Source organism: Pieris brassicae, chromosome 4 (assembly GCF_905147105.1).
Source record: "Pieris brassicae chromosome 4, ilPieBrab1.1, whole genome shotgun sequence".
In the NCBI taxonomy this organism is placed as follows: domain Eukaryota; kingdom Metazoa; phylum Arthropoda; class Insecta; order Lepidoptera; family Pieridae; genus Pieris; species Pieris brassicae.
In genome coordinates, this window is record NC_059668.1 from 7,456,686 (window position 1) to 7,469,767 (window position 13,082).

Here is a 13,082-nt window from a genome sequence, read left to right on the forward strand (position 1 = left end):
TTTACTTAAAATTGTTCTTTTCACTGACGAGTTATGGATGAGAGTGACCAAATTGAAGCTATCTTATACATATATAGAAAAAGATTTTGATCGCGTCGATCATATTATTATCCTGTAACATAAGCTTTTCTCCCTTAGAATACTTGGCATACAAAACTAACAGACGGTAAGCAATAATAGTAGGCGAGTATAAAAGCAAGTAAATATTACATCCGGAGTACCCCAAGGGTCAATACTTGATCCATTATTATTTAAACGATATAAAATAAATTTTCACTTTTGTAAGTATTTTATATTCGCGGATAAGCCATAGATAATTGTAATCAAAATTAACAAGATCTCAATAGACAAGCAAAAACAAACAAAATGAACTTTCTATAAATATACACAGGTGAAACAAGATAACTTTTTCGCGGAAAAACCAGAAATACAATGCAAAATCGACAACACATACACAATAAAACAAGTAAAACTAGTAAAAGACCTTGAAATATTGTTAGATGATTAAATAGGCCTATCAGAACATATAGAAGCAGATAAACAATTAGGATTTGGCAAGCGGACGTAAAAGTCATTTAAAAACATAAATTGTACAAAATGCCTCTTTACTCTGCTTGAGTATGCAAGTTTCGTCTTGTCTTAATATAATTTGTATAGACATGTAGCTGTAAGATTTCTTATAAATAAATTAAGTCTAATACTAATTTAGTCTGTGACCGTTATCTGTGTTTCATTTTCTCAAACTAGAAAGGGCTGTTTTTTTGGCGGGAACTCCAAACGTGGCGGTCGATTTAATTATTTTTAATGTTAAAATATTCTGTGTAAATATTACCAACTCTTATATTAGTCAGTATAAATAATTGTACATTTTGTTAATTATTAAAACGAATGAACCGGAGGACGCAGGTGGAACCTCGAAACGATCCCAAATTGTTTGTAAAAGATGTGCGAAGGAATCTGGACCTGAAGTAGCTGTGAGGTTGACTTTATTCCGTTTTTTAAGCCAGGTTATCTGAGACTATATCCGGAGCATTGTACAAATACGGACTTCAAAGTTTTTGTTGAAAGTCATGACCAACAGGTTAAACTTGGAAATAAAAGCCCAGTTTACTTAAATCATATTTTTACTTCAGAGGTGAAGGATGTGTTAGCTTTACATAGAGTTAATGCCAATAAAATTGCGGCTATTATGACAAAGCACAACTTGAAGGCGCATATTCCTGCACCACAGATGAAAAAACTGAAATTATCCGATATGTGCTTACCAACATTTCGAACAAGGATTTATACAAAGCTGTCTTCGATGAATGAAATTATGAAATTATTTCAGTGAGAAGATTTACTAAAAAAGTCGGTCAAAGTACTGTAGGTCTCGAGACTGTTAGTATGTATTACTTTCTTGTCAAATGTTCTGCCTGATAACATCCAATATGATCTTTTTTCGTTCAAGGTGTTTGAATATGTCCCGCCGTTGCAGTAATGCTTCCGGTGCTTCAGGTTCAATCATCCTGCAAAAATTTGTAATGGTAAACAACATTGTTTGATATGTGCAGGGGAGCATAATTTCAGAGAATGCTATAAAAAAGAGAACTTGTGTTGTGTCAATTGCAGTGGCCCTCACCTGGCCATATCCAAATCTTGCCCAATAAAATGAAAAAAAAAAAACTTGAAAAAAAAAGGGTAAAATTGTAAGTAAAACAGTGCCTGAACTCAACTTAAGGCGCAAATTGCAAACAATAAGAATATGTTGATGGCAATGGTCCAAACCGTTCATTAGACTTACTTTTAAAAAATCTGTCACATTAATGGACAGTATAGTACAGAATATACAGCAGTTATGTATAGCTCAATACAATATTCAAAGTATTAATAAGAAAAAAACCTTATCGTCTCAATTTTTAGCTGAGCAAAATGTGGATATCTGTTTACTTAATGAAATTTGGCTGAAAGATACTCAGCATTTTAAAATTTCTAGATATAATTCCCACTATAATAATGCCCGAAACGAGCATGGCGGAGTAGCAATTTTGATCCAGCCGTATTTTAAATATAATATTATTCAAACCAGTGGCATTATATATGTAAAAGGTAACCTTTAACATATATAATGCCACTGGTTTACACTTAACGATTTTATGTGTTTACTGCCCTCGCTCGAATGGTAGCGTCAGAATAAGTAAACGACGTGATGATAATTAGAGATTTGCCTAAGCCAATATATGTGGCTGGAGATTTTAATGCTCACCATGTCGCATTTGGGTGCATGACCACGAAAAGTTGGGGTCATCAGTTATACGATTTAATTTATGTATTTGATCTATGTGTCCTTAACAATGGTAGTTTCCCTACTATTAATTATCCTAACCGAAATCCATCTGCTATTGATGCTGATGAGCTTTTGTAGTGCTGCAATCACTCCACTATGCGAATGGTGGGTGCATGATGATTGTATAGGGAGCTATCATTTTCCTACGCTTACTCGTGTTTTATTGTCCGTTGATAAATACCAAATTAATCCTACCATTGAAAAATTCTTATACAACAAGACAGACTGGATAAAATGCAATAAGCTGTCTATAATTGCTTTTTCTAATTTTGAAGTTAATAATGAGAATCTATTACAGTCATGTGACGAATTTATCGAAAGGCTTGATGCACTTAAGAGGGATACTGTGCCAAAGTTTGTAAAAGCAAATAACTATCGTTGCAAACCTCCGGCACCTTGGTGGAGTGACACGTGTGAACAGTGTTATTAAAACTTATGAAGCTTTAAAACTGTACAGAAGGGATCCAACCATAATTACATTAATTACAAATTACTTGATGCTTAAGAAAAATACTATTTCTGAACATAAACGCAATGGTTGGGCGAACATCTGTAATACTTTTAACAAAACTACACCTGTTAGTATTATTTGGAAATACATCAAGTTATTTCAATGAATAAAATGCAATAAAAGAACATATAAAGACGAATTTGTTGTCCCTCTCTTAGAAAAAATATCTCAAAATGGATGTAGGTTATTGATAATCTAGAAAGATATTTTGAAATTAATAATAGCCTTCAGAAGTCTAGTTTCCTTATAGAACCCTTTACTTGGAGTGAGTTTTGTACATGTTCACAATCCAGACGAAACACAACCCCTGGATTAGATGATCAAAATGATTTTGATCAAAAACTATTAGCTAATCTTAATGCTCTTTAATGTGTAAGATGTGTGTAATCCCTATACTTAAGCTTGATAAGCCACCTGAAGATCCTACCTCATATTGTCCCATATTATTGTCATCTTGTGTTGGAAAGCTTAATAAAAACATGATAAAGGTCTTGAATGTTATGAAGAGGCGAACAACATCATTCCACATGTTCAATATGGCTTCCGGAGAGGTCAAAATTGTGCTCTCAGCTTCATCTCTCTCTTGTCAGATCTGAAATATGCCAACAATAATAATAAGTCCAGTGTTTGTATTTTTCTGGATGTTCAAGGTGTGTTTGATAATCTCAACCCTGGCATTTTGGTTCAAGTTCTTTCTGACACTGGTATACCAGGCACACTTTGCCATTGGTTATGTAATTTTTTAACAGATAGAATTTTGTATATAATGCATAATAATATTCTCCATGGTCCCAGAAGGGTCTCCAAAGATACAAAGGGTTCTACATTATCTCCATTGCTATACAATGTATATAATAGTCAAATTCTTAATTTTGTAAATATAGAAGGTGTAAATATTTTACAATTTGCGGATGATCTTGTAGTATATTGTTCAGATCATAATGTAGAAATAATATAAATAATGATTTAGATCAATTGTACATACAGTATAATGACAAGTTGGCTCTACATATTAACCACAAGAAAAGCAAGGCCATGATTTTTAGTAAAGATTTTCCCTCTCTACAACAATCATTCAATTTCAGTTGTACCTAACCATAAATTTCTGGGTGTTGTCATTGATAACAAACTTTGTTTTAATTTACACACAGTAGTTGTGTAAAAAAACTAGACATAATTCAAAACAAAGTTCTCCGAATTATTTCTGGGGCTATGTGTTCAACTCCCATACGAGCTATAGAAGTTGAAACCAAAATAATGTCACTGTGTCTTAGAAGACTTCTGCTAATAGAGAGATCTTACTAAAGCTGTTATCTGGTGATGATAATATTCTCAAAAAAATAGTACCTTTTCTTGTACCCAGCAGACTTCAGCTGAGCTATTATGAGGTTATTTCCCATTTCTGCCTCGCATAGTACTGCAAATGAATGAAGATTTAAAAAATGTAATTAAACAATCAAAGTGGACATGCTACTCATACCCATATTCCTGTATTATATTTGAGACCTCTATTGTTACCATTTTTTTTAAAATAATTATGGATGATTCTGTTTTCTTTACGACAATGACTACTATACTTTGTATACAGATGGTAGCAACAGTGAGCTCTTTGTTGTATTGTTAGTGCTGTTTATGATCCCCAATCCAAGTATGGTCAAAGTTTTCTTCTGGACTCTAAATGCAGTGTTTTCACTGTAGTACCTCTACAGTGAAAATGCAGCCCTTGAGGCCCTGAAGAGGATATAAATAGTGTTAATAATTTCTTAATTTTAACAGACAGTTTAAGTATGGTCCAAAGTTTAACCAATCTCAGAATTGACTATAAACAACACTATATTTTGTATAACCTTAAAAACTGTTATTTAGTTATGCACAAAAGGGTATACATGTCTCTTTCATGTGGATTCCATCACATAGGGGCATAACAGGAAATGAGATAGTAGATAAAATTTCTTTGCGTGATGGAACCAACATGTTGGATCTTAGCTCCATAGTAAAAGTACCTTTGACCGACTGTTATCAATCTATTGACAACCATATCAATAGTTTATGGGTCGAATTTTGGAAACAAGACCAAGAACAGAAGGGTAAATGGTATGGATTATGGAAATGTTCAAGCAAACCTTCTTGTAGCACCATGGTATAACAAACTGAAAATGGCAAGTCGGAATTTTATTACGACTATAAACAGACTGCGTTATGGTCACTGCACCATCCCGGCCCACCTGGTTCGGTTGGGCATATTGGAGAGCAACTACTGTAACTTCTGCAAGAATTCTGTTGGTGATATCGAACATTTCATATTTAAATGTGAGTGCTTTTCGTTTGACAGATTGATTCTTGTCAGTGAAATTAGTGACATAGTGCAAAATCAAGTGATAGTGCAATATCCCTCCCGCCGCCTGAGTGATATGTTAAAAGTAGTTCCTATTACGTGCCTCTTTATAAATTCATCAAAAATACAGTGGGGAAATTATAATAAACCGAATAAAAATACTGAAGACTTGGCCTAAAGGTCTAAATACCAGGTCATAAACTCAAAAAAAAAAACAGGACGGGCTTGACTTAACTTCTGACTTCTGTGCCTCTGTGGATCTTATTAATGTTGTTTTTAAATAACAGTTAATCTTAAATCTTAATAGTATTGTTCGAAAACTGAATATTTATGAAGAATTAAGAGCCTAACGCTGATTAGTGTAGATAACAGCAATGAGCTACAAGATTACAGAATATTCAGCTTATTTAAAAAAATATTGCCGATTTGGTTTTAAAAAAAGTAGGAAAGAAATGCTACATTAACATACAGTATAATATGCTTAGATAATTCCTTTTTTATTATTACTTTATTGCAATATTTATACGTTATCACCTAACAGTTTTACATTAGTTTTTTACTGTCTCTTAGATTGTAATTAAAATGGAGAAGTAAGTAGCGCATATAGATTTTAGTTACAATTACAATTCTTCAAATTCAGTTACAGATAATGGTTAATTTTTATATACATTTGTTATTGTTTCAGGATAGTTCATTTGGATTTTAAAGGCGCACCTTTGAAAGTCTCTTACTTAGAGAAGGTACGTATTCTGCAAATTTTGTCAACTATAAAATAATTCTTGAATTACTAAAACAAAACTAATGTTTCAAATTTGTTCTTGAAAAAAAAACCCAACAATCATGTCTATTAAATTTTTAAATTGTTTTTATTTTTCAGCTGTTCAGCAGTATCAAAGAATGGGGTGGAACAGGGCTACTTATAGAGTGGGAGGATACATTTCCTTTTACAGGAGATTTGGAGTGCATCGGCAGTTCAAATAATTCTGGGGGAGATGGAATGTACTCTAATGAGGAAGTGAAAGATATAATGCTTTGTGCAAAGGCAAATGGACTAGAAGTTGTAAGCATTGTTATAGAATTAGTGGTCTAAGCAGATATTTTTAGAACAATTTAAACATACTAGATAATTATCAAATATTTTTCACAGATTCAACTAATTCAAACCATAGCCCACATGGAATATGTGCTAAAGCATCCAAAGTATTGTCATCTAAAAGAGTCATTACCATCACCGGCTGTTTTATGCCCAACAAAAGCTGATTCTTTACAACTGGTTTGTAACTTGATTGATGGTGTATTAAATGCACAGCCAGAAGCCAAGTATATCCATATTGGTGCTGATGAGGTAAGAGACATTAAGGTTTTGCAAAACATTTATAATACTTGAGACGCAAGAGATGTGTTGGCATAGTTTAGGGTATGACTCTTAACTCTGTAGTTGTAGGTTTGATATCCAGCTATGCACCACTGGACTTTCTATGTGCGCACTTAGCACTTGCTCATACAGTAAAGGAAAACGTTTTCAGTAAACCAAAAATCTACGACAGCAGGCTAATCTACTTAATTATGAATTAAAAATTATCAAAGAAATGGATACAATATGAGGCCAAAGGCAACTTAGGGTTGTAATGCCACTGACTTATTATTATTCAATCAATCAATCTATCTTCCAGGCAACCTGATCATTAGACACCCAGATATTCTATTCTGTAATAGCTGTGTCAAGGTATCAAGAAGCAGTTTTTTTTTAGGTTTGGCACACCGCAGTCTGTCATTCATGTCAACATAAAGCAGCAACACATAAATACAAAGTGGCATCACTGTTTTTAGATCATATACAAGCTGTAATATTGTATGTGAAGCAACGCAGGCCCAATATCACAATATTAATGTGGGATGATATGTTGCGGCCTATGACTGTTGAGACGTTACAAGGTAAAGGTGAAATTTTATTCACCTGATCTTTTTAAATTGGGATAGTTGATTGGGTGTGATATCCGGAAGGTTTTTGGGTGTGATTCCGCGCAAACAAATTATGATTTCACTGCAACGAAGATTGATCAAATACTTTACTGCTGTTTTATTTTAAATATTTACTATAGACCAGTAGATTGATAGTCTATTTATTTTGTTATAATTATTTGAGCCTACTATGTACTCGAAGTTTCTCGTTAAATTAATTTAGTATTCCCGTCATTGTGAGATCAAATTTTTACTGACAGTGAAATTTTTTGGCGCTTTCAATTAAAAATAAATTCTAAAATGTTTACACATCTGACACATACGAAATCGTCTTGTTAAAATAATGTCGCGTGTTTCAGCATACAACTTGAGGGATTTAGTTCAACCAGTTATATGGAACTATAGCTCTGTGGAACATTTTCAAATTGACCGGACACTGTGGGAGAAATATGATAACTTATTTTCTAACGTATGGGCTGGGTCTGCGTTTAAAGGGGCTAATGGAAGTAGTCAGGTGAGTTTGATATGAAAATCATAACAAATAGAACATAATTTTTTTCGTCCACGATATCGCTTTCATCAACTTATAATATTGTCAATTTTTTTTTTATTAACAATTAAATTAAAAGTACAATGTAAACTCTATGTAACGTAATTTAACGATGAACTCTCTAAAGCGTCGAAATCAATTGTCTTTTGTTTTGCTTGTCTTCCATACAATGATACACTACATAGCATTACACCCACTCTCAATAACGTTTTTAATTTGTAACGCTTTTGAGAGCTTAGGATCTCCTAGAGAATGTTAGATAATCGATGAAATTATGGCACATTTTGATTGGATAAATGAAAATACGGAAATCGTCTCGCGTCTCCGTGATTGTAATAGCTTTTCACCAATAATAAACAAACTTCTTCAACGTTCACACTTTTTTATATGATTTACATAAATATTTTTGTTAACTTCAGATGCTATCACGAGTTGTTCGGTATGTCAGTAATCAAGAGGCATGGCAAAGGGAAATCAGTAAGAAACCAAATGGAGTTCATTTCAATGGAGTCATACTTACTGGCTGGTCAAGGTATAATACTATATTCTTATAAAAAAATAATTTATATATCGAAGAAAAGTTTTGTTATAGACATCAGTGGAACCAGCTGCCCACTAAAGTATTTCCGAACCAATTTGACTTAGGGTCCTTCAAGAAAAGAATGTACCAATTCTTACTGGCAACGCACCTGCGAGCCTTCTGCCAGTGTGTGTCCATTATCATTTAACCTCAGATGAGCCTCCTGACCGTTTGCATTCTATTACATAAAACAAAAAATATCAAAGGCCTAAAATATGATAAGGTTACTTTTGCATAATAAACTACTTAAGTCAATAAAGTCTAAAGATGTATATTTTATTTACACGAGACACATTATGTATATACGAGCGATACACGTCCAAATTTCATTCTAGTAGATTCACTCTGACATGTAACCATGAACCTAATTAATAACACTCGGAAATTATTCTAAATCCCCATTCTCTATTCTAATCCCCTTTATTTTTATCATCTATGTCGTACAACATGCACTTTATAGAGAAATTAAACAAAAAAATTAAGAACTTTTGTTATTAATAATTCCTCATAATTTTCAATTTCGCCTGACATTTAATTGTAATTTATTCATATAGGTAACTTAATGTACACTTATGAACGTCAGTAAAATTATAGTTATAAATTATCATGCTTTTAAACTACTGTTTAGAATGGGGAGAACTGCATTAAATTCTCAGTAAGAACCTATGTAAGAACAATTACATGCCTCGTCACACGTTAAAGCAATTAGTAATTGTTATTAAAAAAAAATAAGAAAACCTATCGTTTCACCTCTACCAGCAAGGGGTGGTGAAAGAGGATGCACTTACATTAATGTTGGAACCCGCAAACTTGTAGTATCAAGATGAATTTTTACTTAGTATTGTCTTTTGTTAACATAGCTCTTACACATTAAGAAAATACTTTTTAAACGGATTGAAGCTATGTAGAATATAAACTTATAATTATTTACATAATTTTAAATTTTCCGACGTTTCGCGTACTTTACAGCGTGCGTGGTCACGGTGACATAATTATAAGTTTATAATAATAATACATAGCTTCAATCCGTTTAAAAAGAGTTTTCTTAATGAATTTTTACGATGTACTAACAGATCTGAAATTGTGATTGTGTTGTGATTGTGATTGTGATTGAATCGTGATTTATGTACACTTGTGTCTTTTTAATGTGTCCTTTTTTATTACTGCCCTGTTCACTGAACTTGCTTTTATTGCTTTGTATTGTTCCATTCGTTTTGTCTATATAACAATATGTCTTATGTATTTTTGCACTTGCGCTAAGCTTATCTAATTTTATTTTTATTTTTTCCTCGAAGAGATAAGGTCGTCAATTGCCCTCCTTTTTATATTTTTGTATATGCATCGAAGTGTTAATATTACATTAAAATATTTTCAGATACGACCATTACGCGACATTGTGTGAATTGCTTCCTGTTGCTCTTCCCAGTTTGTATAGCTGTCTTAGAATTTGGACTCAACCTACGGACACTAATGGTAAGATCTCAGTTTTGGTGTTTCATTTTAGCCATATTTAGGTTGTATGGAACAATTTGTTGAAAGACCGTGCCAAGATAAACAGGTAAAGTTTGTGAGGTTGTCGTGTTAATCTCTGGGACAACAGAATCGATTTGAAAAATTATTTATATTATAGATAGTCTCGTTATTTGAGAGTTATAGGCCGTGAAATTAAAATAAATTTTTGTAGGCAAACGTTTTTACGAACACTGCCTTAACAAGGAGAGATATGTATATGACAGCGGTGGTAGGTAGTTGGTATAAAAAAGACAGCGATATTGAGCGCTAGCGGCACCTGCACCTGACGTCATAGCCCCACTACGTTTCGGATTTATAAAAATCCGAATCGCCGCTGTATCGGCACCCAAACACAGATTAGGGTAAAAAAACGCCTTCATCGGGGAAGGCGAGGACCTTTACTTCGCACTTCGCTCACTCCAGTGAGCTTCCGTCCTGCCCTTCAGGCGATTGACCACCCCGCGACGGCCCAAGCCGAGGTTCGAGTCTCACAGGAGGCGCCCTTGCGCTAGTCGCGGGATAAAACGCCATTCTGGCCGACCTACGCTCGGACCTCGGATTGCATGGACCTCTTTTTTACCTGTTCTTTAATCATCAATTAATTTAGTTTATTAGTTATAGTTCTTACTCTTTTTATATAACGTATTTTTTTTATTTATTACATGACCACTAGAAACAGCCCGGGAAGTTTTGCCAGAGGAAGAATGGCCTGGCATAGAAGTCGCGAGATGTATTCACTCGTTCGTCATGTTGAGAGAGCGAAGTTATTCATTACTACACGGAGACTTGTAAGTGTAATTTATGGTTGGAATTACTTCGGTCTCTTTTGTATGAATTACTCTCTTTAGAATTTTCATTTCAAATCATTAATTTATTATATATACAAATTATTTTATATATTTTGTTTAACCCGGGTTGGTTATAAACAGTGGACATTGTTTAAAACATCCCCACTGACCTACAACCGTATACTAACTAGTTAACTACTCTTAAGGGTTATTAAATCGTAACAGAGATATAAGAAATTTATAAAGTAAATTTATTTGTGAAAATTCCCAACAGATTGTACCCGTACCGTAAATGTCTGTGTTTGTTTTATTCGTTTTAACCTATTTTAATATTTCTTAAAGTAACTTATTCTTCCAGAGTAGCGACGTGGCTAAATCCGTGGCAAATCAAAATGTCCTACACAAGTCCGGTACAAGTTGAAAGTGTGGCAAATGCTTCGAACACGTAAGTATTTTTATGTTCTTCATAATTTAATTATTTGTTAAGAAGGTTTATTCAACCATGAAGGTTTCATGGATATTTTTTTTTACATAAAGATTTCAAACGCAGACAACCAGTTTATAGTCTGTGTTTGGAATGAGAACCAACCTTTATGTGACAATTTGAAAAAGAATACATTTTTAATCTTAGTTCTTAATCACCGTGACGCTTGTGGGGTATTCATATGGTTTGGATACTTATCTAGTATTTTCTTGTTAAGGAAACTCAACACTTTGTCATAATATGTCATTATAGTTCAGTAATAAGTTTTAGGTGTCACCTAATATGTAAAATATAAAGTATATAATTGATATGACGTAAGAAATAAGATTTATTTCCATAATCGACACGGCGGATCTTTCGACACAGATTACTACTGCTTATGCACAGTTTATTACAGACTTTACTGTCTAAATAATAAAAAATACTCGCTTCATAGTCGTTTCTCACATCTGGTGAGCATGCGTGCACAAACTTTATTGATAATAAAATTTCAGAATTTTAACTGATCTCAGAGGACTATATGCGGAAACGAAGAAACAATTGCAGCAAATTACAGGAAAAAGGAGTACAGAGGAATGGATAGTTGCGTTTTTTGATACCATATTGAAGAATATCGAGGAACTGAACAGGGTTGCCAGCTTGAGGCGACAAGTTGCGGCTAGTGTTAGGCCAACTTATTCATAGTAGAATTTTTAAACATTATTACACTTGCATAAAACAATGAGATTTAGCCCGTATATCTATGTCTCCCGTATTAATGAATATGTGTTTTTAATTTTTTTTTATAAAAATAAACTTCTTCTGAATTTAGTATTGTCTTTGGTTAACATAGCTTTTACACATTGATATAAAACAATTTTTTATCCGGATTAAAGCTTTTTGTATTAAGTTATAATTATTTACATAATTTTAAATTTGTTTTTTTCCGACGTTTCGCGTGCTTACAGCATTTTTTTTAATTATGTAAATAATTATAAGTTTACAATACAAATAGCTTTAAATCGGTTAAAAAAATGTTTTCTTTCTTTTGAATTATAAATTATTTTCACCATACGACTCTTTGTTTCTTACAGTTCCAAAGTTAAAATATGTATCTGTAATCTATAAATTACATTTTTATCTGGCTTCATAGATTAGTAACTAGTTAAATTTATATCTAAATTAATCTATAATCATAGTAGAAACAATAGAAGCATGTATGCGATTTTTCATTAGCCTTAGCCTGGGCTTGACGTACTATGACCCCCGTATATCAAAATCCAACGTATATTTGACGTATGGCAGATCAGTCTTAGCGCTAGGCCTCGGTTCTGAATCGTAGTAAATTAAAATAAATGGCTCAATTAGCTGTAAATGGATTGAAATCTGATGGAAACAATTATACATTGTATGGTTGACTTTGGTAGAAACATTAGATAATCCTGTTCTATAGTAAATACTAGAGAAATCACCATTAAGATAGGTATGTGACTTGGAGAGAAAAACAATGATTGCTAAGTAATCGATTGTTCTCATTAAAAGAAATCGATTTGTAAAAAACTAATTTACGAAAAATATTTCATTTTTTTCTAACTTTTGCCATAGGTAAAAGTTGTATTTTTTGAACGAATTATTTAATTTTTCTACTGGCAAATGATATTTTTTTACGTTTAGTGACGTTTTATCGTATGGCGCTGTTTTCAAAATACGATTAAAATCTGTAGTTTAGCTTCCGATAGTGAGCCATTATATATTGAGCCAAAGTTTGACATCATGGCTATGGATATTTAAATAAAAATTAAAAATGCCCGGAAGCTTAGCGAGTACTGGCGCTAGCCGAAACCTAAACCTAAATAGTCATTAACTATCTCCCAAACGTTAAAATAATTAAGAATAGCAAATGCACAATGTTATATTTGTTATAGCGATATTAATGTGTTTTGTAAATATTAAGAAAATAAATAATCTTGAAATGATTTGTCTTTATTGTCCCTTTTAAGTGCAGTCATTTGTTTTTATAGGACCATTTATACTTATTATAATATTAAATGCGTA

At 32.9% G+C, this 13,082-nt stretch overlaps 1 protein-coding gene and 1 long non-coding RNA gene across 4 annotated transcripts; one reads left to right on the plus strand and one right to left on the minus strand.

Annotated features, from left to right (window-relative positions):
• Window positions 1-669: 669 nt before the first annotated feature.
• On the minus strand, window positions 670-5,102 carry LOC123708660. 2 transcript variants are annotated; one of them, XR_006753641.1, is made up of 4 exons: window positions 4,961-5,102; window positions 4,185-4,568; window positions 3,265-3,429; window positions 670-1,508 (listed from the first exon to the last, which is right to left on the minus strand). It is a non-coding gene; the product is annotated as an uncharacterized LOC123708660 (long non-coding RNA). The 2 variants fall into 2 exon arrangements; XR_006753640.1 differs by having other exon boundaries at window positions 675-1,508; window positions 4,185-4,254; window positions 4,961-5,100.
• LOC123708658 (hexosaminidase D-like) lies at window positions 5,074-11,912 on the plus strand. 2 transcript variants are annotated; one of them, XM_045659478.1, is made up of 11 exons: window positions 5,074-5,147; window positions 5,858-5,912; window positions 6,050-6,232; window positions 6,320-6,517; window positions 6,924-7,107; window positions 7,494-7,648; window positions 8,104-8,216; window positions 9,640-9,737; window positions 10,450-10,564; window positions 10,923-11,009; window positions 11,543-11,912. In XM_045659478.1, coding segments are annotated over exons 1-11 (1,380 nt in total). In that variant the 5' UTR covers window positions 5,074-5,145; the 3' UTR covers window positions 11,733-11,912. The 2 variants fall into 2 exon arrangements, with proteins under 2 accessions (XP_045515434.1, XP_045515433.1); XM_045659477.1 differs by lacking the exon at window positions 5,074-5,147 and adding an exon at window positions 5,220-5,762.
• The last annotated feature ends 1,170 nt before the right edge of the window (window positions 11,913-13,082 follow it).